The sequence below is a fragment of the Leucopleurus acutus genome (genome assembly GCF_964270905.1).
Source record: "Leucopleurus acutus genome assembly, chromosome: 5".
NCBI lineage: Eukaryota > Metazoa > Chordata > Mammalia > Artiodactyla > Delphinidae > Leucopleurus > Leucopleurus acutus.
Genome location: NC_139147.1, coordinates 113,542,015 through 113,569,563, shown reverse-complemented (window position 1 = coordinate 113,569,563; position 27,549 = coordinate 113,542,015). Strand labels below are relative to the sequence as shown.

General features: G+C 43.0%; 2 protein-coding genes across 3 annotated transcripts in view; one reads left to right on the top strand and one right to left on the bottom strand.

Moving 5' to 3' along the window:
* The window catches only part of MED12L (mediator complex subunit 12L), a 326,301-nt gene that overhangs the window by 187,691 nt on the left and 111,061 nt on the right, over nucleotides 1-27,549 (top strand). The window lies entirely within an intron of this gene.
* GPR87 (G protein-coupled receptor 87) lies at nucleotides 4,516-10,552 on the bottom strand (the record flags this gene model as incomplete). Its single annotated transcript, XM_082839061.1, has 2 exons — nucleotides 10,210-10,552; nucleotides 4,516-5,558 (listed from the first exon to the last, which is right to left on the bottom strand). The coding sequence occupies exons 1-2, from the start codon at nucleotides 10,241-10,243 to the stop codon at nucleotides 4,516-4,518; spliced, it is 1,077 nt and encodes a 358-aa protein (XP_082695187.1). The 5' UTR covers nucleotides 10,244-10,552.

The window sequence follows — 27,549 nt, the reverse complement described above, 5'->3', positions numbered from 1 at the left end:
CCATTGAGTGTTAAAAGTACTAGGCGAGAAGAGTATGTGAGGGCCTGCGACGGAAGGGAGAACCTGAGGCCTCTAGCAGCAGTGCCGGCAGTTTAGAATCGTGGTGCAGTTGGTTCGTTTTCTCCTCTCAGCTGGATGTACAGTGGGAGGTGGGAGCCAGGTTTGCTGTGCTCCCAGGTCCTTGCTGGTCCATGAGACGACACAGCCTCCCCCGGCCCGAGGCAAGCCCGATGCAGGGCCAGGCCGGGTGGAGGCCTAGCTTGCCCACTGTATCTGAGGGCAAATCTGCAAGATTTGGTGCAGGGCTGCTAATAGGGGTGAGGGCAAGAGGGTCATAGGATGACTCAGAATTTCCAGTTCAGGTGCCTGGGTGGATAGTGATGCTGTTAATCAAGTTCGAGGGTTAAGGAGGCTCCTTGGATGACGTAGAGAAAGCGATGCAGTCCATGCTTTTATGGTCCCACAATACCAGGCAAAGTGAGGTCTGTGTGTGCAGGTAGGTTATATTATGTCTGGCTTTCATATCACTGTACTAAAAATAGGTTGAAATATATCCCACAGAAAGAGTGCATTGGGTTTGATGGGGTTGAGAAGCCCTGATCTAGATGATTCCAAATTTATATCATGTAAGTGTTCTGCCCAGTATTCACGTCCTTATATATTTATTCATTTTTCCATTGTGTTTAATGGTGGCATTTCTCTAGCTGCATAAAACAGCACATAAAAATCTAAAGACAGTGGTGATATGGTTCAGGCTTTTTGAGGAAACACAGAGATATTTATTTTTGATACTTGACAGATGGCTTCACTGTTACTGAAAGTATCTTGGTTTGGGCTAGTAGTAAGTAACAAGCATGGGATGGGATGTTTAAGGTCTGTTTCTAAGGACTATTTGAAAACTATCATAGGTTAAGGAGCTGAGTCATGTTTGTTATACTAAATCTATTAGCCCTCGTTATACATGCTGTGTGTTTATATGTGTGTCCAGATAAACATGTCTAGAGTGTTGTTGGAAAGTCTTGTTTATAACATTTAAACCTAAACTTAGACTTGGAAGCTTTGGGCGGTCTGGTGACTAATTCTAGCTTCTTGTTCATAAGCTAGGCTGATTTAATCAGATGTGTGGCTCATTTCTGAGAACTGCTGCAACCAGTGGATATTCTCTGGAATTATTCAAAGAGAAATTGGCCACTTTATCAAGAACGCTTGCCAATGAAGCTGTTTGAAAGAAAGAAATTTCCAGTTTAGTTCCATATCTTGCGTTTTCAAATGAGGACGAGAAAAGATAGGTGGTCTGATAGCCACATTACACCATTATAAAAATCATTTTAGATGATTTCTTGTTATTGTAGGTTATAAGAAAAACTTTAGAATATTCAAAATAAAAGTTGCCATTTGAATCCCATGCATTTCTTGATACGTTAAAAATTTTAACACTGACAATCTTATTCTTCCTTCTTCAACTCTAATAAATAAACTCTAATAAATCATTTTATATTTAATTAAAATTTTTTTGTATGTCAAGGAAGAGCAGCCAGTATTTGTTCCATTTTCCCCGTGAAATCCATGTATGTTGCAGCCTTTTTAGTTTTTTTAACATCTGTAAGATAATTTCTTATAGGTATCAATTATTTTTTTAAACATTTCCAGCATACATTTGTCTGGGCAGCTCCAGGACTGTTTTTGGTGTACATTAGCATTAGAGATGACTGAAGGAATACTCGGGGGAGGAGGGAAGGGTTAGGCCATGTTATTGTGTAGTCAGTCGCAAGCAGTAAATAGGACAGGAGTCGTTTTCTTCAGGTGTTTCATGAATTTTACCACTAGATGGTGATAGAGGGCTGGCTACGGGAGCTAAGTCAGCATCTACCAGATGCTTGTGTTGAAATTTGAAAATGTTTGATCTTAAGAAATATTTACTTTTATAATTTACTTAGATATAGCCAAAGATTATTGTAAATATAATGTTAGACATTTTTTTTTTTACATGGTATGTGCCTAGTAAGTATTTATTGATTTGATAGCTGTCTTCTTGTGGTGTTCTGTCTGGGAGAAAACTCTCTCTTTATGAGATTTAAGTGACCCCCAAGATTTATTCTGCCCTTGTTGTTTTTTTGTTTATTTTTTTCATATATATCACATTTCTCCAAAATGATCATAAAATGTGTGGTTTAGGTTGTACTGTCTCCGTGCACAATTTTGGCTTAGCTGTTTACCTAAATTTATGGATTTTCCTTGTTACCATTCCCTTGAAGCGTTAGTTGAGAAAAAAATTATGATATACTGTTTGGAAATGAGAAGAAAATGGTATGAACGGTATAATGAATATAACAGAGTTAGTAATCCACTGAAGATTTTCTATTAGTCAGTTTCTCTGCATGTAAGTTTTATAAGTAATAGAAAAATTTCTTTTTGAAAGTATCTGAATATGTTTCTCATTTGCATAAAATATAGAATAACTTTGTTATTTATTGCTGCCTTAGGAGGGTCCTGAAACATTGACTATAATCCAAAGGCTCCATGTAAGAAGTTTTAGATTTCGAGTTTAAGATTGTTTCCAAATTATCAATTAATTAAAAACCAGTCAAATAGAATGCTTATTTTCTTCAGTATTAATGCAGTAGTTTGTATTAACTTATGACACCAGCACAATATTTTATGCTATTGCTGTTGATATTATGTTAGTTATATAAATGATTCATTCTTGGTTGGCCTGGATAAGTAATTTTTGTGACCACAATGTGAGCGTTGGTGTAAAAAACAAGCAGTATGATTCTGATGTTTTGGTAATACAGCTTTAAAAAAATAGGGATAATCCTTTCTATTTTTTTCCTAAGTCAGTGTTTTAAGATGTCCCATTGATTTAATCATGTAATTTCAGAGAAGAAACCCACCCTTACATAAAATGTACCCACTGACTCTACAGCAATCCAATTTTAGAAACATGCAAGTGGGATTGAAATATTTTAAGGACCTCTTAGACTGAGGCCTGAATTTTAGAGGATTAAATGAAGTCTGGGGTTTGGTAAATTTCAGAGCACCAAATGGAGCCATTGATGCTATTAAAGATGGTAGGTTCTTAGTTTTTAGGTTCTGAGGTGAACATGCCTTTAACAGAATACACACACACACACACACACACACACACACACACACACACACACACACACACACACACACACACACACAGAGGGAAGTGGGTAGTATCACTTTTGAGTGGGATATTTGACTTCTTTTTTGCTCACTTTAGCTTTTTAGAATTTCGCAGGCAGATCGTTTACAAGAGTCTAAATAAAATATCGCACTGTTTTGCATGTGTATGTCTGCTTTGTCTCTGTTAACCGGTAATGTTCCCTTTTCCTCAGCAAACATGCCTTCACTCCTGTTCTTTTAATGCTCCCCTGGTTCCTTGTTGAGTGTTAGGAACAAATCAGGCATCTAGTCAGTGGTCAAGCAGCTGAAGGCTTTGAAAAAGAATGAAGGCTCAAAGGTTTATATCGAAGCAGAAACTATTCTGAGATAGTTCTTTTTTGACTTGATTTATTGAGCTCTGTTCTTCAACTGAAGGTGTTACTTTTAAACTAATGATATCCCTATTAATGATGGGATATAGCTCAAAAGGAAGACTATTTTAAAACTCTAGTTTTTCTAAAATAAGGACTATTAAGTGGCTTTTGAATAAACTACATATACTTGATTATTAACCAAGCCTTCACATTCTCTTCTCTACCCTTAGTACAGGAGGATTCAAATGCGGCATAGGGTATAATAATGTCAAACATAAGTTCAGAGTGTTTTATCCAAAATCTACTTGTCTTAATACTCTTTTTTTTTTTTGGTCACACTTTTTTTTTTTCTCTGAAATAATCTAAGTTTAAAATCAGTTAATTGACTTAAGTCTTTCAAATGCGTTGCTTAAAAAAACACAGTTGAACTTTCTTGCCTACCCCCCACCCCGCACTGTGCAAGTTTTCCTCATATGCATAAGACATAAATAAACACAGACAGGGGATAATGGCTAAAGGTTGTGTATGGGCCATAGATACAATGACAGAAAGACCTAGCAATCCATATTTACTCAGTTACATCTGCAGTGTATGAGCTGTGTTGAAAACAGCATTTTCTTTCCCAAATCTTAGGGATCCAGGTTAGATAGAGTTCCCTCTACTTCCTCTTCTTTCAGAAGTGGCTTCAGAGCACCAGCATTTCCTGGAAGCATTTCCTGCAGTGCGCTGGCATTGCTGTGGCCTTTTCTGCACCTGTAATCTGCTCCTTCAACCTTGAGCCATGATCCCTGCCACTCAGCGACACACACCACCTCTTGTTAATTTCACTTTTTTGGTATGCCTTAATGTTTTTCTCAGTTCCAAATTATACCCCAACTTCATATCATCTCAGTTCTCTTTTCATCCATATTTCGATGGGCTCAAGCGAGGGTAATCAAAAGACAAATTTATTTACACTTTGTACACATTGACTTCGACAAGCAAGAGAAGGCCTGGTGGCCTTTAACTCCTACACATCAGTATAATCATAGTATATGCGGACCTCTGATCTTCTGACACTTTGCAGTGATCGGATGCTCTCACTCCTCGTTCTGATATTTGATTTCTTGAACAGCCTTCTTGAGAATGAGCGACACATAAAAAAGTAAATTATCGGATCCAGGCACACGTTGCACGCAGACAAGAAAAGCGTCATTTCTTTGCAGTAATATAGGATTTCGTGTGCCGATTCATCTAAGAGTCTGTCCAGGTGACTAAAAGTGAAAGGAATCCTGCACAAGTGATAGGGTAGGAAACAGGTGAAAAACACGGCCACGACCACCCTAATGCTCTGGTTGTGTCTTCGCTTTCGGCTGGACTGGCTCACGAACTGCCTGCTGGATTTGTGGATGTACCTGGATATGGCTATGTAACATCCTATTAGCATCGCCAGCACAACCACAAACAAGCAACTGTTGACATAAATGATGGCCTTATGCCATTTCACTCCCAAAGGACTCTTAAGTTTCATGCACTCATGAATATTTTCCCTAGTTGGTTGACCATTTGTTAGAATGATGTTTGGCAAGGACAGGATAGCCATGAGCACCCAGACACCAATAGACAAAATCTTTGTAAAGGTTATGCTGTACATGCGAGAGTCGCCAAACGGCTTTACCACCTTCAGGTAGCGATCAATGCTTATCAGCCCGAGAAACACGATGGAAGTATACATGTTGGCGTAAAATAAAACCGAAGTGTATCGGCAGAGGATAAACTTGAAGTCCCAAGGTCCAAATCCTGCATCGTGGACTATTCGAAATGGAAACGTCAGCGTCATTATGAGGTCAGCAACCACTATGTTCTTGAGATAAAATATGAAGCTGGTTTTATTCCTAATGTGGAAGAAGATCCACACCGCTAGACCATTCAGCAAGATGCTTGCCACAAAGATGACGAGGTAAAGCCCAGGCAAGACGACAGTGTCAAATTCGTTGTTAATGGTGGTGTTCTTTCCGGGTCCATCGCTTGTGTTACTTGGGGTGTGATTCCCTGGACCGTGCAGCTCATTATCTGTAGGAGAAGTGGGGAGACGTCACTTCAGTGCTTTGATGCATGCCCTACAGAGTGCTGGGCTTCCTCACAGGCTGAACTATTGCCGTTTCGGGCTAGTTAAAAGATGTCTTTAGTAATTTAAAGACTCAATTTATTGCACTGTGAATACTTTGAGTGCCTAAAGAATTGGTGGCCTCACACAACGAGGTCCTACTGTATGGTGCAGGGAACTGTACTCAATTTCCTGTAATAAACCATAATTGAAAAGAACATGAAAAAGAATGTGTGTGTGTGTGTGTGTGTGTGTATGTATATATATATAGAGAGAGAACTGAATCACTTTGCTCTACACCAGAAACTAACACAACATTGTAAATCAACTATACTTTAATAAACAGACGAAAAAACATTAAAAGAAAAAAGAACTGGTGACCTCACCCCTAAATCCCCCACCCCCAAGTCCCATGAGTAAAATGTGAATTTCTGGCTCTCTGTGCTAACTGTTTGAAAATGAAAGTAAATATACCAGTGAAAATTACCTTGATTAGATTTTTAATTCAGTGTTTGATATCCTTACAAATAGAATCAACAAAATTTGGGAGCAGAAAATTAGAATTTTATATAACAGAATGGTAGCATGTGGTTATTCTTTTAGTGCAGTCGTTGGCAGGCGCTCTCTGAAATATCTTTTTCTCTCTCTTAGTTTTAAGCTATTTAATCATCAAGAATTGGGAAAGAGTAAAACTAGCAGGTCATTTTGAATTTTTTGTCCATGACTTTTTTTTTTTATAATACTTAAGAAACTTTAGGGACCATCGTTAGGAAGAGAAATAAAAAGGAACAATTGTCATTCATATTTAAATTCATTCTCAAGGAGGACAGTTATTAAAAATAATTGCAGTCTGGTACCTATTTTAATTTACAAGTCTAGATTATACGTATTGTGCTGAGAATATGAAAATTTTAAATCTTTTGCTATTTTGGAATTTTGAGTTCGTGTTGTTAAAGACCTGCACCATACCACTGTATCATATAATCAATGAAATGGTTTATGAACATTGGATTTGCCTGACAGCCATGAGAACGGGCCTCTCAGATCTCCTACTGCAGGGAGTGTAATTGATGGGCAACTCCAGCTCAGTGTTCTGAACCCAGCACTGTTTTCTTGCTGATGCCATGCTTCGCATGGACTGCTCCCAGCCAGTAACTGAGCACATGATACTAAGATAAGCCTGTTCCTGGGACAGTAGGGGTTTCTCTGACGAGTGACTTTGGCTGGAGGACTTTTCATCAGTCTGGTCAAAACTTTCTTCAGGGCTTCCCTGGTGGCGCAGTGGTTGAGAGTCCGCCTGCCGATGCAGGGGACACGGGTTCATGCCCCGGTCCGGGAAGATCCCACATGCCGCGGAGCGGCTGGGCCTGTGAGCCAGGGCCGCTGAGCCTGCGCATCCGGAGCCTGTACTCCGCCACGGGAGAGGCCGCAACGGTGAGAGGCCCGCGTACCGCAAAAAAAAAAAAAAAAACTTTCTTCAAACTACACTGAAGTCTGAATCTTCCTCCTCTGCCTCCTTGCTCCCCTCTCTCTTCCACAGAGGTCAGACCTGCACAGCTGTCAGCAGTCCCTCTGGGCAATCACCCCCATAAATCTCTTGACCATCCAGTTACATTTTGTCTTTTTTTTTTTTTAAACTGGAGCTAACAATTGACAAATGAACTGTGTGGATGTAAGTTGACAAGGAAGGTCATTTGTGAATTTTCACGTCACACTAATAATGTTTACTATAGTTACAATTATGTTTTGGAATGATTTTGTTTTAGAGCTAACAACATGAATTTAGCCCTCATTTCCCTACATGACAGGCGGCGAAGTATATATTTTGTTTCCCTTCTTTGAAGAAGCGAACCCAGGAAGATAGTTTTGATGATTATCATCCAAAAACAGGTTCTTAAATTGCTGCCTGAAATTTAAGTGTAGGCTCTTCCCGAGTAACCTTGTCCCCTTGCTGATTCTTTCCCTTTTATTCTCTGCTACAAGTGTTTTTAAAAACTGGTATTCCTGGCTTAAACGTCCTTACACAGGCTGGTAATTTATACCTGGACTAGCCTGTTATGATGAGACCCACAGTATTATTAAGCATTACAAGTTTAAAATGCCTGATTCAGCTGCCATCTGTACTCCTGTTGCCAGTTTCAAATGTTGTCTTGGAACAGGATCGTTCAAGCCTGTCTTTAACTTAATGAAGTGTCTCAGTCTTGGCCGCTTCTGCTCCATCAGATCTACATCAGCATCCATGCCCTTAGAAGCTTCTTAAGATGTGCAGCTTTACCTGGGTTAAGATACCTGCTTGACTTAATTTCCCCAATGAAACTATTAACAGTTACTTTCATCTAACCCAGAATAGAACCCTAAGGGAAGTAGAGAGAGGACAAGTAACTTTTACACAGGATAAGTGGTCTAGCTGAGGGACCCAGCCTGAAAAGGGGCAGCTACATCATCTCCTGAAACACTGCTTATACCTTGTAACAATTACTAACGAATGATTTTCAAAACCATTGTAAATGCAAGTAGAATGGTTCACGAACCATAGCATAATAGGCATGGAGTATTTCCACCCTTAGTGTCGGCTCCCTGGATCTGCTGTGCTTTTCCGTTGTGGAACGGAAGGACCCATACTTCTCAGGGTTGGGTAGGGATTTTGTATCTGTTTATTATATACTTTAAAGTTTTAATTGTATGAACAAGCACTCCTACTAAATGACGATTTACTGATCAGTTATGTTTATCATCCAACACAGTCTTAAATCAGCATGTTAGAAATAGTCCTTAAAGATACTCTGAGTCATAAATAATTTCAGGTATGAGTAACCTTGTTCCACAGTGATTATTGAACCGTTCCGTGGCTTTGAGACAGTCTGCTGAGCATGTCACCTCACAGTTTTGCTTCTTTAGTTTATGTACGGGATTAACGCTTTAGAATACAGGACTTCTTAATTCAGTGGAATAGGCTTGGGCTTGTTTATTACTTCATTTACAAATGCTACATTTATGAGGCAGCTGAAACAAATTAGTGGTTAAAGCCTTTTACGGGTTATCCTATGCAATAAATATGGTAGTGGAGAGAAAAATGGTTCCTGCGAAGCAGGAATAACCATCTGTGGGTAGCTCTGGAAGGTTCAGAACTTAATATAGAGAGTTCTGTGTGACATAGATTTTTTTTTTTTTTTAGAATTAAGTCTGTGGTATATTCTTTCCTGCCAGCCTTTCTTCTCTTCTGTATCATTGCCCCAGTTTTTCCAAAGCCTGTGGCTATGCCCACAGGCTTTTTTCCCACTCAGGAAAAAAGACTGTTAAAAGTGAGTGGCTTTCTTTCCCCAGGAGGTTTTATCGTGTTGTTCTTTGCTGTCAGTAAAGAGCTTGGCCAGGTTAGGGAACATTTTTAATGACAAGTAGTTTGGTGATTCAATTAAGAAAAACTAGAAGCTGTTTTTACAGTGTAAAGGCTGTTTTCTCACAGCTCACACACTCCTTATCTCCCAAGATGTTATTCCCTGTTTGTTTAGTGCAGAGCTTGATTACAGGGTGATAATTGAGGGTAGAAATCCCTTTCTTATTCTCCCCTCTGCTCCCCCTCTTCCAACTCCTTTTAAACTGAATTAGCAGAGGCAATGACATACGAACACTGGTTCCACAGTAAATCCATCATTTTGTGCCAGTGGGTTTGTGAGAGTGGTTTTGTGGGATGTGTGTGTTGCGGCTGTGGCTGCCTGTGTTTGTGTGTAAGGGGGATCGTGTGTTCGCCTGTGTGTGCTGGAGAAACGCGTGGGCTTTGTAGCCAGATACTGCTTCAGCCACATGTGGCTCCTGTATTGGACAGGGCAGATAGAGGGCATTGCAGGCAGTCCTCTTTGACAATGCTGGTTCAGTCACTTCATGACTTTGTAAGATGGAATAAATAGCGGCCATTTTGCTGGATCTTCTGAGAGTTAAATGCTCTGCATACGTTTCAAGCACAGTGTCTAGTACTCAGTAGATGTTCACTCTCTGACTTTTGTGTCATTAATAGCAGTCACATTCTGAACGATATGTGTTGAAGAATCTCGGTCCTTTTGCTTTTGGTGAAGCTGCATTGTTGCTCGTTGGGGCATGTCACACTTAGGCACAAAGTGTGAAAGTATCAACGATATATCACTGCTCTACCTGCCAGGTGGGAATGAAATACCAAAGTCACGCAAATTGCAGAGTGTCACTCCCCTGGCACAGCTGCCCTTGCATGACCATTTTCTAGCTACCCAGTAGTGCAGGTAGATGTTGTCTTGACCTCTTGGGGAATCTCAGTGAACCTTGATCTAGACTGTTACATCTGAAAAGTAATACGTACTTTAGTTTGGGTATGAAAAACTTCCCCAATTATTAGTTTAATCTTTCTTGTTCTTTTAGAGATGGTCTCTAGATGAAACAAAGCTTAAAAACAAAGTGACGGCAAGTTAAATTTCTCTCAGTGATGCCACCCTGCATGTTTGCTGTTTTACATTTAATGAAAGGCAAGGATAAATGCTGGTTTATTTTGTTAGTTGGTTGGTGACCGCTAAAACCCCTAAATGGTCACATAGTGTAAATAACTGTTATTGATCAAGTAAGATTTTCTTTGCATTTTTCCCTACCGCTTACCTGGTAATTTTGCAAATGTCACGTTGAGCCCCATTCTTTAGTTCTGAGGGACTGTAAGCAAAAATACGTGTCAGGAAACACTCGGGGACGATTGACGCAAGGGCTCAGCATAGGTTATTCCTGGTTTGATTTCTGGGGGCCGGCGTGGGGGGGGAGAGAAACAGTTAGGCAGGAATTTGAACACACAGTATTTCGATCTTTACTTTTAAAAAAAGAAGAAAAAAACAAAAAGATATCCCCACGATTCAGAAAAGGCTTATTCTTTGGATAGGAACGACTGTGCCACATAAGAATTGTCTGTTTTTCTGTGCTCTTTCCGTGTGCCAGGAAGCATGGACCGTTTCTGTGTACGCTCTCTCCATCTGAATGCCACTGTGTGGCCCTGGGAGAGTTACTTAACGTCTCTGTGACTGAGTGTCCTCATCTCTGAAATGAGAATAATAGCAACCATACAACAGGATTGTGATAAGGATTATGTGACACAGTCCATAAGGCACCTGTCAGAACCTAGGTCAAAGAATGTGCTCAGGACATATTAGCCTATGCCTTGCCATCCTGCTTCTGCCCCACTCCACACGCCCCAGCCCCTAACCTCAGCACATGTTCTTACATACATGTATGGTGAGACGTTTTAACAATCTCCCATTGTATATAAATTAAGAGATCTAGCGCTGATATATGTAAAGAGTGTTTTATAAGCTCAGATATATTCAGCATCCAATCACTCCTGTAATCTCTAGGGTTCTAGTTTCGGATTTACACTCACCAGCTGTGTGACCTTCATCGTCACCCGACCTTTTTGGAATTTCGGACTGAAGGCCCTAAAAAAAATCCCTATCAGGACCCAGATTTATGTGGGCTTCTACGTTTTCCTCAAAGATAGGTTCCCATTAAGAATTTATTACCCTTTGAACGTTTCTCTCGTAAGTCCCTGTATTTCTCTGTGCTAACTGGATTCCATCCAACCTCAGAGTTTGGCTAGGAGTGAATCATTAAATTAGCTTTGAGTGACTGGTGTGTGATTTTGGGCTAAGTACCCTAACTTTTCTGAGCTTCAGATTCCTCACAACCTTTTTATCAGGATTACCTGAGACCATGTGTGCACGTGACGTTGCTCTGAACGCTCTAGGACAGTCCCCCCAGTTCCCCTTGAGCAGCCTTCTCTGTGTCTAGTCCCTGTTTTCTGACTTTCCTCAGGTGTCGATCCAAGAGAGAAGAAATCCTGGGAACTGTTGTCATAAGTGTGCTGCTGAAGCCAGATGTGTTTCGGGAACAGTTCACCGTAGGGAAGTTGCACTGTTTCTCATGAAATGAAACCATGTGAGGCCTTCGTGTCCCCTCACTGATATTGCTTCTATACCACACAGCTGCAGAGAGCCCCCAAGTAAGCTCGTCCCCTCCAAGTACAAGGCAGTCTTCTGATTGCATCAGCAGTTGCATCTGCTGAGTCAGCAGGGAGAGAGCACTTCGGAGGCAAAAGTATATTTAAGAATTGGGCCGCAAGTGGAGAGGCACATGTTTCTTTCTCTGTTACTTTGTCCTTCTCTTCTGCTCCCTAGTAACACGTGAAGTTCAGGGGCTGGATTTGGTAGTAGATGGAAAAAGTGGTGTCCGGGCTTCCCTGGTGACGCGGTGGTTGAGAGTCCGCCTGCCGGTGCAGGGGACACGGGTTCGTGCCCCGGTCCGGGAAGATCCCACATGCCGCGGAGCGGCTGGGCCCGTGAGCCATGGCCGCGGAGCCTGCGCGTCCGGAGCCTGTGCTCCGCGGCGGGAGAGGCCACAGCAGTGAGAGGCCCGCGTGCCGCAAAAATAAATAAATAAAGTGGTGTCCGAATTTTCAGTGATTTCCTCCCCTCCACCAATCATCTCTTTTGAGAGTTTAGAAGCCCTGTCCATGCCTCTCACCTTGAATCGCTAGGGTAGGTGGTATATAGTGGGTGGTCAAAAGGTATCCGTTGGTTAATGGATCATAGACAATGATTAGGGCTCTTAGACTCCCGCCTTTTTGAGCGTCGGTGTTGCCGTGTTTTTAAAGTAAGGCAAGGAGGTAAAACCCTACTTTTTTTCCCCCCACTCATAAAAGTTTACTGGGATTGAGGCAGTTTTCTAAACTTCATAATAATGACCTTTGGATTTCAGCAAACCTTATTTTCTTGAAGCCAGGTTCTCATGGAAACATTTCAAGGAGTTTACATGAAAGACATCTCTAATTTTCTGTTCCTCTGTGGGCGAGTTATGTGGTTTTCCATCTTTTTGGCTTCACGTATACCTTACTCGATAACAGGAAATCCAGTATGGCTTCTCCACACTGGAGGAAAAGCGGCGTCTAGAAGTGGGTGAGCCACAGCAGCAGTAAGAGGTAGCAGACAGCCATTAAGGAGGACACGGAAGAGAGTCTGGGAGGAAGTATTTGCATATCATGTTTCTGATGAAGGATTAAATTCAGAACATACAGAGAACTTCTACAGCTTCCTAATAAGAAAAAAACAGCCCAACTAAAAAGTGGTCTAAAGATTTGTATAGACATTTTACCAAAAGCACATGAAAAAATGCTCAATATCATTAGTCATTGGGGGAACTCAAATAAAAAACACAGTGAGATACTATTTCACATCAACCAGAATGGCTATAAATGAAAAAGACAATTGGAAATGTCCCCGAGGATGTGGAGAGGTAGGAACCCTTGTACACCGCTGGTGGGAATTTAAAATCATACGGCCACTTTGAAAACAGGTTGGTAGTTTTTTAAAAAGTTTCACCTGAATTTATCTTCTGACCCAACAATTCCACTTATAGGTATCTACTCAAGAGAAATGGAAACGTAGACCTATGCAAAGACTTATATGCAAGTAGCATATAGGTTTTTAGTAGCATTATTCATAATAGCTAAGAGTTGAATCAACCCAAATGTCAACTGATGAATGGATAAACCAAAGGCAGTAAAGTCACATAATGTAATACTACTCAGCAATGAAAAGGAGCGAAATACACCTATAATATGGATGAATTCAAAAACGTGTTGCTAGGGAAAGAAGCCAGATGCAAAATACCACTAAGATGAAATGTCTAGAAGAGGCAAGTCTATAGGGGTGGAAAGTAGATGAGGGCTAGGGGTGGGCGTGGAGACTCACTGTAAGGGTACGAGGGGTTCTATTAGGGTGATAAAAACTGGATTATGATGGTGGTTGCACAACTCTATAAATTAATTAAAAATCATTGAATTGTACATTTAAAATGGATGAAAATTATGGTATGTAAATTATATTTGAATGAAGTTTAGAAGGAACAAGTAGTATACAGAAGAGGAAAGGAATAGACACAAGCTAGCAGCTCACTGTGCAATAACGGATGAGTTTTCAAGGTCAGGGAAAAGCACCTAGTAAGCACATTCCCTGTCACCTCTTGAAGAAGATAGTGAAATGCAAAATACGTTCAGCAAGAGTTTCCACCCCTTGACGTAGGTGAGGGGCACTGCTTAGCGATCTGGATGATTCATTTATGAGTTTTCTTCTTTTACCATGTATTTTTTTTTTTTTTTTTGCGGTACGCGGGCCTCTCACTGTTGTGGCCTCTCCCGTTGCGGAGCACAGGCTCCGGACGCGCAGGCTCAGCGGCCATGGCTCACGGGCCCAGCCGCTCCGCGGCATGTGGGATCTTCCCAGACCGGGGCACGAACCCGTGTCCCCTGCATCGGCAGGCGGACTCTCAACCACTGCGCCACCAGGGAAGCCCCATGAGTTTCTTCTTTTAGAATTCGGTTCAAAATCCAGAGACCCTGGCTGTGGGTGATTATTTGTACTTTGGGGGCATCCATACTCCCATTTTCTTAATTCCTATGGAAACTATATGAGAGAGTTGGGTTTTAATTCGTTCAGACATGATATTTGGAGTTTTCTGGAGTCAAGTTTGTTTTCCAGGTTTGGGAAATGAGATGTTTTATTCTCCTCAGCTGGCTTATGAGAGTATCCTCTTGCCTCCTTCGTCTCTCATACTACCTTGTCTAGATGAAATGCCTCCCCTAATTTAGGCCACGGCTCCTCATTTTTGCATTTTCTTTTTCTCACGAGCGTGCATGTCTCCTCGGATGGTCGGCCATCACCTCTCTTCTACAATCTTCCCTTCCCCAGGCTTCAGTCCACTGTGTACGCTGGAGTGTGTCGTCTGTCTGTGTTCCTCAAACTCAGCATTTCTAAACTTGAACTGTCTTTCCTTCCTTTGGCACACATCATTTTCCTTTCATCCCTGTGTATGAATATTTGGTTCATCTCTTAGTTGAGAGAGTTTAAGACCTCAGTACTGGACTGGATCTTTCTCTCTTCCTTGCCCCCATCTAGTCAGTCACTTATCTAGTCTTTCTGCTTTTTCTGTTACAATATCATTCCTTTGTTTCTGTCCTCACCTTGCTCCTCCCAGTCATCTTCCAGATCCAGGCCCTCCTAGTGTCACATGTGGCCCTGTACTGACCTCCTCTCTGGTCTTCCTGCTTCTTGCTTCTCTCCTCTTGAAGCTGGCTGTCCTGCTTCTTGTTGCTAGATTCTTCTTTCTAAATTACCCATGTCATCATGTTCTCTAACCCTGAGTATGATAAGACAGGGAACTTCTTGAATTACAGTTACTAATGAAATATAAGGAATTATTTTTTTTTTTTTACTGTTGGAGATCATGGAGTGTGGAAGCCAAAAGATGCTGCGTTCTGATAATTAAAAGTTGGCACTCAACTTTGGGAGAAATCTTCTTGTCCCATAATTAATCCTCTGAATCAGATGACAGTAATACCTACTCTATAGAATCATTATGAGGTTAAGTGAGAATATATGTTTATGAATTATGTGCTTTGTGAACGTAGCTTTTGCCTGTGTTATTTCCACGAATCCTTGCCTACATGGCATTCACGATCATTTTCATCTGATCGGGGATTCTCTCCGTTAACCCAACTGTTGCCTCTCAGGGGCGTGCCTTGTGTTCAGTCCCCGATTTTTCTTCATACCCGTTCCTGCTCCTGCATGGCCTCCGTTCTCCCCCTCTTTCTCTACCTTGGGAATCTCTACCTCCCCTTCAGTGTCAAGGTCAGAATCTGACCTTTTCTATGAGGTCATTTTCTCAAAGTCTGCTGATGGTCCACGCTCAGGGATTATAAAGAGGGTAAAGGGGAGGGTAAGTTTCTGCCCTCAAGGAATTTAGAATCGACTGGAGGATCCAGACGTACAACAGACCACAAAATACGGAGTGAGAGGTTGGGATGCTGTAGAAATCCAGAGGTAGAGGTGTCCCCTGATGAGGGGAAGCAGGGATCAGGGAGGTTCCATGGCAGCTTCGATGCCTGGCTTGTGGCAGGTTTGCTGAAGGTCCGATGGGAAAGGAGCACATGGAAATGCTGAGCATGGCCCAAGGTAACATGCAGTAGTCTGCTGGGGAGACGATGATGGCCTTGAGTGGTGGAGAGATGTGACAGATCGAGGCATATTGAGCAGTGAGTGGCTGACTGATGCTGGTGCAAAGGGACGGGGAGTGTTGTGTCCTCCCAGGATTTGGCAGTGGGTGTCGGTCTCTTTCACTGATGTTAGGGCCCGTGAGAGGAGGGGCACATGAAAGAATGGGTGGAGTTCAGGTTTAGGTTTGTTGATTTCAGGATGCCCGCGTAGCATCCGTGTGGAGATGTCTACTAAGGAATTGAAGATAGAGGTCTGGAGCCTGAGGAGGTGCTCCTGGCTGGTGAGGTACGTTTAAGATCAACAGAAGATCTGTGATAGAAAAAGCGATGGGAGTGGCTGAGGTTGCCCAGGATGAACCTGCCCAGTAGAGTGAGAATAGGAGAAGGCTGACTTCGAAGCTTTTAAGGAGCAATTCTCGGGAAAGTGAAGTGCCTGAAGGAGTGCTCAGAGAACTGGAAGGATTACCGGCAAAGATTAATGGCCTGTGAACCGAGATGGGAGTTTACGAAATGAGAAGTCGTAACTAGTTGTCTCCTGCAGGGAAGTCAAGAGACCTAGGACAGCGAAGCGTCGTTGGATGGGATTTAGTAACAGAGAGGTCACTGTTGGTCTTTGCCGGGGCTGCATATGTCGTGCTGCCTGAGTGCAGGGGCTGGGTACGGGGGGAAGTAGGGGCAGAGCAGAGGGCTGATGACAGAGGGTTGGGTAATACTTGTGAGGTGAGGAAGTAAGGGAATGGTTTCAGACAACTCTTTCAAAAAAAAAAAAAAAAGAACAAAACACTATGCTTACCACGGGAAAAAGAGAGAGAGGGTGGGGGGTAGAGGTAGATATAGTACCAATGCAAGATTCTGCTAAGCTTCTCATTTCATGTCTTACATTTAAAAATATTTTTCCTCACTTGGCTTAAAAAAACAAAACAAACAAACCCTTGCTCCTACCCCTGGCCGACATGGTGGCGGTGTGGTGCCGACCCCAGCTCTGCTGCCTTTCAGCTTGCTGACCCTCAGTCTCCTCACGTGTACAGTGGCTGTGATGGTGTATCCACTATGGGGTGAGGTTGAAGTGAGAATGTTTGTGAAGCATCTGGCACAGCTGTGCAGGGTATGGCTAAGTCTTACAAGCCCCTGGTGCGTGTTGTAGGTACACAGTAGAATGCATTTAGTGATTGATGGGTTGGACACAGGGTGAATGAAACTCATTTCTCACCACCTGAGAACTGTTGCGTGGTTTGTAGTTTCAGCCGCCCCGTGAGGAGTCATTTGATCGTTTTGCTCCAAGAGCTTCGTACCGGTTGCCTCTGAGCCTCATCTGCCTGCTCTTTCTTCAACAGCAGCACCGAAGCTCCCAGGCCCCCCGTGCAGTTTACAGCAGAGCCGCTGTGCATACTCTGCACGTCCCAGCGCCTGCAGGGTGTTGGGATGAGCATTGCTTCAGCTGTAGTCATGGGCTTGGGTCCAGGATCTCATTGATGGGCAGGAACCCTGTCATGCCACCTACTGCTCCCCTAGCTGAGAGCTGACGAAACCTCTCAAGAAGGCGATGTCTATGGCAGTCCTGGGTTTCACAGCCATTCCTGAGGTTAGATAGCATCGAGGCTGAGAGGAGACCTTCTAGGTTTTTTTCCAGCCAACCATTGATATGATCCGTTGCGGATCACAGGCTCCGGACGCGCAGGCTCAGCGGCCGTGGCTCACGGGCTCAGCCGCTCTGCAGCATGTGGGATCTTCCCGGACCAGGGCACGAACCCACGTCCCCCGCATCGGCAGGCGGACTCCCAACCACTGCGCCACCAGGGAAGCCCTAAGCTGGCTTTTTAAATGAGTGAAATGAAATGGTAGAAAAGGATGAACATGTCCTCAGTGTCTCCTTTATCTTAGGCCTTGAACTTGGTGCTTGATTTCTCCTGCAACCCTCATAGCAGCCCGTGCCCTAGGTGTGTTTTATTCCCATTTTCTTCCCCAGCTGGGAAGATCTGAGGTTTAGACATGTTAATTAACTTGCCCTGACTCACACAGCCAGTAATGCGTTCCCATCAGATCTGACTGAAACCCTATCTGCAGTTTTTCCCATGATCCTGCCCTGGAGTTCACATGCAGAGCAGTTCTGGGGTTGATATTGGAGGGCCGGAAACGGGAGGGCCAGGATAGGGCAGCGGTGGCATTTGTTTTCCCTGTCAAGCTCGTGAGGGAACTGCGGATCTTCTAAACGGGAGACGTAGTTTGGCTTGGCCTGAACCATGTGGAAAACAGCAGGAAATTTCACTTAAGCATGCAGATTTGGATCCTATCTTGGAAAAGAAGATCTGCCCACAGTGAGCGTGAACAGTCCAGCAGTGTTCGCTGACTCTTCCCTTTGGAGAATATGCCGTCTGGGTCACCAGCTCTCGGCATCCTCTGCCGACGTCCCTGGGCCTCCTCACTCGGGAGCGTTGCTCGCCAGGTCCTGTAGGCGCTTGATTTTGCAACTCTCGGTGCGTTTATCGTTTACGCTTCTATGACGACACTTGACCTATATGGATCATCCAATGTTCTACGTTGACTATAAACATGCCTTTCTTCCTCCCTCTCTACCAACTCCTGATTTTTCTCGCTTCGGTGACCAACACTTAGCATTCTTAACAAAATGACTTTCCTGGTACCGCTTAGCAACCCAGAAAGAATCGTGGCAGGAGATCTTGTTGTTTAGTGCACACCCGAGAATTAATTAATTGTCACAGTTGAACTTTTCTCTGTGCCCAGCCCTCTTCTGAGGCCTTTAAGTGAAAACCCTAACTGGTCGTATTGTTAAACTGCTTTTATGGTTGGAGAAATGGAGATTCTGTGTCTCAAGGAAGGAAAGGTTTATTAACGGCGGAGCAGAGGCTTGACTGAACCCAGGTGCGCTGGATGCGCAAACCTCCGCTGTAGCCTGGAAGGGCAGTGGGAAGACCGGGGGAGCATCAGCACCCGGGGCTCCGGACCTGCTGCGATGGGCACACAGCTTTGTTCTCACCGTTCCCGGGCTAGGTCTCCACACGGGCGGGCAGCTGCTGTGCCGGGCTGGGGAACTCCCTCCTCAGCGGGCAGAGCCGGCAGGCGTGCGCAGCAGGCCATGCGATCCTTAATTCTCCCCGGCTTCCCAGGGCCTCGTTATTGCCTTTCTGGTCAAGATTTGAAAGATAAATGCCAGTTAAATGCTTGCTCCCCAGAGCAAGCTCCGTAGAGCTTGCTGCTCACGATTTTTTGGACTGATTATTTGGTGATGGTGGTTCTCAAGTGACAGAGTTGTAGTATAATCCTCTCTCTTACTTGTCCTCCACTTTTCAATGTGTTCTTAAGAAGCTCACGTCTGGAACTGCAAGAATTTCAGATCTGAGGGGTTTTTTTTTGGCGGGAGGGTGGAGAGGGGTCACTTTCTTGTAGAAAAGCTATACTAAGCCAGTAGAGCATATGGGAATACTGCTGTAGTCCCTAAAGTTCAGTGGAGAGATGTAATGTTCACAAGTCCCACCTGAGGCAAAACTTCTGGTGAAAGGTGCAGCCTTTCTTGCATTTTGGAATCACCTGTAACGTAAGAATCTTTCCCAATTTAAGCCTGAGAGAGAGAGAGAGAATGAGAGAGAGAGGAGAGAGAGAGAGAGAGAGAGAGAGAGAGAGAGAGAGAGAGAGAGAGAGAGAGAGAGAGAGAGAGTGTGTGTGTGTGTGTGTGTGTGTGTGTGTGTGTGTCTTCCAATGCTGCTAAGATACAGCTCTGCTGAAGGCCTTGGGAAAGAAACAAGTTACCTCACTGGGTACATTGACTTCTTTCTGTGATAGAATCAGGTCACTGTATTCATAAGGCACTTCATTAATGCAGGCTTGGAGTCAGTGACCCAAAGGTGTTGGAATGCAAAGCACACAGCCTTCATTCTGGTTTTTCAGGTACTACCCTGAAGTTCTCTTTGCAAAGTTATGCTTGACACCTGAAGCTTACAATTAAGCATGTTTTGGTTCACATTTGGATTTAACTTTTCTTTTTCCAGGTGACCTCTGATTACTTAGTTACTCACTCACTCACTCACTGATTGATGTAGGGAGGGGGAGGGGGAGGGGTGGAGGGTGGTGTGAACTGGGTTGTAAACCCCTTGAAGGCAAGGTTTGTGTCTAATGCTTCCTTATAACCTTACCCCAGACCTGGTCACTGTGCAGGTGGAGAGCCTCAGCGAGCTTCAACATCTTGCTCAACGTCACACAGACAGTGAGAAGCAAAGCCAGGAGACGAGCTCCAGTTTTTGTGGCCCCAGAACAGGCTGCCTCTCCGCTGTGTTACTTGGCTTGATCAGTGGCACCTCAGAAGTAGCCTGGATGGTGCCCTGGACCTCACTGCAATCGGCAGGTGTTACGTTTTTGACCGAGTCTTTGGCTCTGACCCTGGGCAAAGCCTTTTAGCTCTCGGAGCTGGAGCTTGCCTGTCTGTGAAATGACGAAAATAATAAATACCTGGCCTGGCTCCCAAAGGCACTGTGAGAATCTGGAGAGGTACTGTGTGCAAGTCCATTTTATATTGTAAGTGCTGCAGCAATGTAATTCCTGGCAAATCTTTTTTCTGCTTAACAATGAAAATCTTATTACTCATATAGTCAAATTTTTATCGTTTCCTTAATTGAAATGTATATTTTTGTGTTCTGTTTAGGGAAAGTCTAATGTATACACAGTGAAATTCTGGACTATATTAATACAGAGTTAGCTGGTCAGAGAGGTTACAGGCTACAGTCCCAATAGCCAGAGTAGTGGTTTTGAATGAATCTGTTCTAACCCAAATGCATTTCAAGTGGCTTCTGGTCCCTTAAAAAAAAATTCTCAGAATCTAAGACCCCAGGTAAAGTCTTCAGTTGTTTGATTACCATTTACCAACCTATTAAGAAAGGAGAGTACTTTTCGCAGGCTTATGGAGATGTTGTTCCTTGTTTTCGAAGGGTCATTCCATGGCTTAAGCTTTATACTTAAGGGTCGTAATCATTCTTCACGGTGATGATGGTGGTTGCCATGGTCACCATTTTAATGAGGTCATCACTGTGGTTATCTGGGTTGTGGATGAGTGGGCAGGTGTCCTCAAGGCCACTCTCAATAGAATTGGGTGTCAAGTTAGCTACCCTAGTTTTTCACATCACAGTTTAATGACACTGCAATGCTTTTTGTTTAAATTAATGAATTAAGACAGGTACTTAAGAGACAAGTTTCCTTCAGTTTCAACCCCTACCATCAATGGTAAAGATTCTTTAGTGAGGTCTTGAATGCTAGTGGATATTGTACAGTTTTCATCAACATCGAACCCTCACCGTGTCTCATTTTTTTCCTCTCATAAAAACAAGAAATAGGAATTTTTGGGATTAACAGATACACACTGCTATATATAAAATAGATAAACAACAAGGACCTACTGTGTAGCACAGGGAACTATATTCAATATCTTATAATAGCCTGTAATGGAAAAGAATCTGAAAAAAATGTCTGTCTATAACCAAATCACTTTGCTGTACACCTGAAATATTGTAAATCAACAGTACTTCAATTTATAAATAAATAAATCCCCCCACCCCACCCCCGCCCCAATGTAGTAAAAAGATCTGGCATCACAGATAATTTATTTTGTATAATGTGTGTGTGAATACACACACACACACACACACACACACACACACACATACATACATATATAACATTTTCTTTAAAGTAGTTCCTGCTGTCAACTTCACTGGCTTTAATTATCTTTTTTTCTTTATGAACGAAGTGAAACAGTACAACCCAGGAAAGGCAGAGAGAATAGGAATTGGCAGGTGATCTCACGTAAGGCATGGCCAAAGACCAGGAGAGAAGCTGATCCAACACTGTCCTCTGATGTTTCTGAACAGCTCACTGTGAAGCGAGGGGACTAAAGCGACGGATTGCAAATTCAAATAGAGCCCCAAATCTAATGTCAGTGAGAAAAGTGAGCCAGGTATAAGAAGAAATAATCGCAGCACCGTCAGGCCAATAAAGTACAGCTAACAGCTTCGGTGTTAGGAAAAATGATCGGGAAGGCTGGGGGCTGCGGTGAACTGCGGAGTGTTGCCCCGCTCCCAGGCTCTGGGCTGTTGCCATGCAGGTGTGTGGGTCACCTGCCATGAGACTATAAAAAATGGATTTTTATATAAAATTGCATGAATTTCAAAAATTTAAATTAAAAAAATTCTGGCTTAATTTCATTAAAACAGACCAAATAAAGCTGGTTTGTGGGTTACAGTTTGTGACATCTAACTTCATGGTGGGGCTGCCCCAGGTCTCTCCATGGGGTTTCTACCAGTACCCTGGGGGACCTAGAGCCTTGTTACCCAGTGCCAGCTCCAAACCTGCCCCTCATTTTTAGTAATTTCCCCCTCACTTAATATTTTCCTTTTCACCTGAAATCGATGAGCTTGAAAGACGAGAGAGTTCATTATAGGATTTTAGAACTTAATGGCATTGTATTCACTTTGGGATGAATACTTTCTCAAAAGCTCTAAGGTTTCTTCTTCCTTGACGCTGATGCATTAGGTTGAACTGAAATGGAAATGTTTTTATAGATGGCATTTTCATATGGTCTAACTTAACATGTCTAGCACTTGGGAAATTTTGGTAATTGGAATCAGGTATACTGGGGAGAAGGGGGCAGAGAGATTCTGCTCGATTAATTATGAAGAAACAGCAGTGTGATAAAAGTATGTTCTACCATCTGCCTCCGTAGGATGGCTTCGGCTGAACTTTGAGCTGCTGTCTACATGTGGTCGCCCCTTTTCATTGTTGTACCGGTGGCTGTAGGCACCGTGTGGATACTTCTTTTTCATACCACAGAATATACATAGATATTTTGTTTCGTCTTTGCAACAGGAAATTAGAATGTTTCGGGCTAACGGGAAAAGAGACTATTGATGTTGAAGAGATGAAACCGTACTATTTTTTGAACAGTGATCATGATTACATTGCTCACTGATACATTGATATAGTGGTTACCTTTTTGACAGCATCCACTGTTCTTCATTTAGTCATATTGCTGTGTATCATATGGGTTCTACATAGACAATTCTGACACAGTGCGAGACTTTGTTTAAAGTTTTCATTTTCCAGGACTTTTAACATGCTTGGTTGAAACAACCAAAAAATAATGTAGCTGTTATTATTTGAGGCCTGCATGTTACTGTGCGCCGTGAGTAGCCGCAGGGTACCCAGTCACGATATGTAGGACCGGCCTCTTTATAAATACAACCAGTAAACAATTAATTTTGCAGCTTTTCCAACTTGTCCTTTAGTCCGTTTATCTAATTTGCAATGAGCTTTGAGAAGCTCATTGACGATTTGTTTTCAGTTTCATGTCTAACCTTTGAGTTTGGCAGTTATGAGGAGGAACAGGTTTGGACAGGCAGGTCTTCCACCCCAAAAGGAGTGTGGCAGGCCCTAAAATGCCTGCCATCTTGAGGCAACTCATGTCCATGAATTATTTTCTTGGGTCTCTTCTGTCAGCTCTCAGCCGGAGAGCCACCCAGCTCAGTGCTGACAGCCCAAGTGTTTTTCTGTTATGATTTTTCTTTCTTCAACTAGATCATAAGCTCCTTTAGTGCGGGGACCTTAGAATATTTTGTTTCTGCAGCCCCCTATTATACTGGCTTCCACTTTGGAAGCAGCCAGAATCTTGATGTTTTTAGCAAAGGGTTCTCTTTAGACTCAGGGACTTGAAAAGTGGAGTTTCAGAAGACAGATTGAGAGCCAGTAATATCTCTAACCTGAGAGCATGTCCAGACTACAGGCGAACCCTCCTCGGGTAGCTGAAAAGTCTGTGTTTCTGTCTTGCTAGTCACAATAACAACAACAACAACGAAGTTAATAAGCGTATGGGTTCAGCAAATGCTGACTAATATTATTTTGTGCCTAGGACTGTTCTAAATTATTAAGATAAATATATATATTTGCGGTACGCGGGCCTGTCACTGTTGTGGCCTCTCCCGTTGCGGAGCACAGGCTCAGCGGCCATGGCTCACGGGCCCAGCCGCTCCGCGGCATGTGGGATCTTCCCGGACCGGGGCACGAACCCGTGTCCCCCGCATCGGCAGGCGGACTCTCAACCACTGCGCCACCAGGGAAGCCCTAAGATAAATTTTAATTGATCAAAAAGACATTGGAATCAAATTGCAGATCTGCCACTTACTTAGGCAGGTCATCTAGCCCCACTATGCTTCAGTTTCCTCTTCTGTAAAACACTCATATAGGATTGATTTGAGCATTGAATGAGGTATTACCACAGTATTATGTCATTCAAGCCTTATAGATCTTTTATTGGAGCTTGGCATCTTGGAAAAGCTCACTGTATAGATGCTTCCTGAGTGGTAGTAAGAGTAGTACGCCCATTTTTCAGATGAAGAAACTGAGACTTGCAGAGGCTCCTGCAGCAGACATGTGCCGCTGGAGCGCACCCAGGCTAGCACACCTGGTGAGGGCACAACCTGGATTTGAACAGAGGTCGGTCCGAGTGCTGGGCTCTTAGCTACTCTTTTGCTCCTATTTCTGCGCAACCCGGTGGCGGGGGTTCATGTGTTCATTATAATCTGATGTCTCTCCTTTGGGCAGACTAGGTAATCGAGTAGCTCCAACTTGATTGTCGGGCATGATGTGCCCAAGACAGCCACTTATCTACCTCAGTCAAGTAGTACAGTAAATAAATCACAGATCGGTACAATTTTGCCTGTTAAGTTACTGACCAAAAAAAAAAAAAAAAAGAGGTCCCCAAATAACGAATACTGACTTTGCTTAGAACGCTAAAAAGTAGTGACTGAGAGCATGGTTGACTGCAGGCAGACATGGTTCAAGGTCAGAGCTCTGCTGCTTACTTGCGTACCACTTAAGCCTCAATTTGCTCACCTGTAACACGGAGGTAACAGCAGTATATGTCTTCAGGTTGTGTGAGGTTTTCTAAGAAAATAATCTGTTAAAATGTGAAGTAGTCTTGGACCTATATTAAGGTATCAGTGCACGTTAGTGATTGTTGTTTCAGTAATAAGGTTTAGAAGGACAGTTTGTGTCATACGAGTTCTATCTAATACATTAGAAAAAGTCATTTAAGGAGTTCCCTTCTTCCAAAATGTTGGAAATTATTATTAGAAATTGCCTTATGAGAGAAATTATAGAATCACTGATACGTATGACTTAATGTGATGGCTTATACCAAGTGAAACTTTATCAGCGCTCTCCTTCAAATGCATTTTTAGTGTAAGGTTTTTTCACATTTGGATAATAAGAATGTCAGTGAAACTTAAGATGTGCTAATTACGCACAAGAGGAAGAATGAACGTTCTGTTCTGCCCATGTATGAGGAGGTTAGAAAGTTTGGAAATTGTTGCCAGCTTGGATAGGGGCTTGGCTTTAATCAATGGCCTGAAGCAGAAGGTTTGCCTCTCGTTTCTTGTTCACCGTGATGTTTTCCACGTGGTTCATCTCATCTAGTTTTAAACCACAGGGTCTGGGTTGCCTCTGCTCTCTGCTGTCTACTTCAGATAGTCAACAGCTCTAGGAACAGCAGTTGGCCCTTCCACTTGTACTAATGCAGAATTTCCCACCCGAGGAAGCAGGAGCAGACTGTCTTCATCTCTGCCTTGCAGAGGAAGAATCTGGGGCCTCTGAAGAGGTTGAGATTTGATTAACATCACATAGCTGGCTGGGACAGAAAAGGGGAGGACCAGTCTTCTTCCTCATCACGGACCCTACAGTGTCCTCTCCAGCATCTGCATGTGGTTCAAGCCTTGGGTTCTTGTTAACCAACCCTAGTGCCGCAGCACATCACCTGGATCGTGGGAATCTAGCCATACAAGGGGCCTCGAACAACCGTCCGATCTAATCCCCTCATTTTACTGTGAGAGGCATCAGTGAGCTCCTGAGGAAGTTAAGAGGCTCAAGTCGGACGTAACTTTTGACATTGTCAACGCCCACACCCCGGCTGGCCTTTCTGCTTTAAACCAAAGTCCTGTCCCGTCCTGCACACAGCAGCCCCCTGGAGACTGTGGGATGCTCCCAGGTGATTCCGCCTAAATTTCACCTCCCTTCTATCCTGCCTTCACCACCATTCCTTTTATTGGGCTCTGAGGGCGTTTCATGGGTTTTCCTAGTTTTTCCTCAGCTTATAGGAGTACAGAGAACAAATGGCCGTCCGTGTCTCTTCTGTCTTAAGTTTCTGTGGCATTTTTTTCAGAGGACAGGGCTATGGGTGACATTTTTTGTTCTTAAAGGAAGTGAAACCCTGAGATATCAAGGAAGGAAGGAAGGAAAGTAGACAGACTCTGAAGGGGGGCACAGATACCACTAACCTAAATAAAAACATCCATTCTAATTTAGTTTTCCATCTCCCACCCATATCCCAGAGTGTAATAAGCCCTCCCAACATGCTGTCTCTAGCCGGGAAATTTTTGCCTGGGTCTCTTCATGAAATAGTTAGGATTTTCTGACTAATCACTTTCTCTTTTCTAGGCTCCTTCCTTAAGTGTATGGTACTCAGCAATCTAACTGCTCCCCCAGCCCCTTCTCCTTAACCCACATATACCTGGAACCCTTCTTGAATAGGTGTTGGAAACAGTAGTCTTAGGATAGGATTTTGCTGAAGGACTAAAACAACACGTCCCCTTGATCCCTTAGCTTCAAGGAGGAAAGGACTGTTAACCTTGAACTGGCAGAAATAACAGTACAGTATAAATAAGATAATAGTATAAAATAAAAAGTGTCTGGCTCTGTTTGGCACTATGGAACCAAAGTTTTTGTTGTTCATTTTGCTAGTAAATCGGAGTCTCTAATCAGAATTATGAAAGGAAGTCCTTGTTAGAAAATGGTCATATACCTAACTTGAAAGATTCACTTTGAGAATACGATAGAAAACTCCGTAGCAGATAAATCTTAACCTAGTAAATCGAAAAGTCACCCTACCTTAGGCTCCCCTATCTTTCAGAATCCTTATTATAACTTAGAAGAGTTCAGATCTCCTTGCTGGCTTCTTGATTCCCTCAATGAAGTAAGAGCTTCCCCACGACTTTGAATGTGAACCAGACCTAAGCTGTCCCTAAGCCGTTCGTCACTAGTTAGGCAGTTTTCTCAGCGACTTTCCTGACATGTTTTAACATGATCTCTTCAGGAATCAGAAAGAGGATCGCCCTGTTCTTTGTGTTACAACGAAACGATTGAGATTCTTTTATCAAAATGAGGCAGTTAGGAGAGAAAATCATCTTTTTTTCTCTTGATCTCTTTTTAAAAGAAAAGTGAACGAAACGAATTTCAGTTTGGGGTCTTGGGAAACCATTATAAGGGACTTTGGATTTTACTCAACTAATAAAGCAAATGTGATTTAAAAATCCACTTAGTAGAAGTGATTTCCAAAATACCGTTTCCACGTTTGAAGGCACAGTGCACGGTTTGCATTACCTGCCTCCCTGAGCTGGAAACCGTGAAGTTCCATGAAGTACGATGACTCTCGTTTCAGAAAGTGGTTCCTCCCAAAGAGAGCTTGTGGATCTCATCCACTTAGCATTCTAACCCCCACTTTTTCTTCAGACCTCAGATTTAAGCAGAGGTATAATTATACTCTTAATCAGGGCTGCGTCCTACCAACCATGGCTTTTAAGAAAATTTAAAAAAAAAACAACTTCATTTACCTTTCATGGCGGTAGCTGGCTCTCCATTCACCTGATACGGGTGTCTTCAAGTCGAAACAGGCTTCTCAACTCTAATTAAGAATAAACCTCGAAACTAAGGTTGGCAGGGAAGTTGTTTTTTTGTTAAAGCGTAAAAAATAAGCTTTTTTTTTTTTTTTTTTTTGCCCCTGCCGGAGAAGGTAGGTGCTCCCCTGCCCACCTTGAGATTGTTCTTTGGGGCACCCTTTCAAACTCTCCTGCTCGGAGACA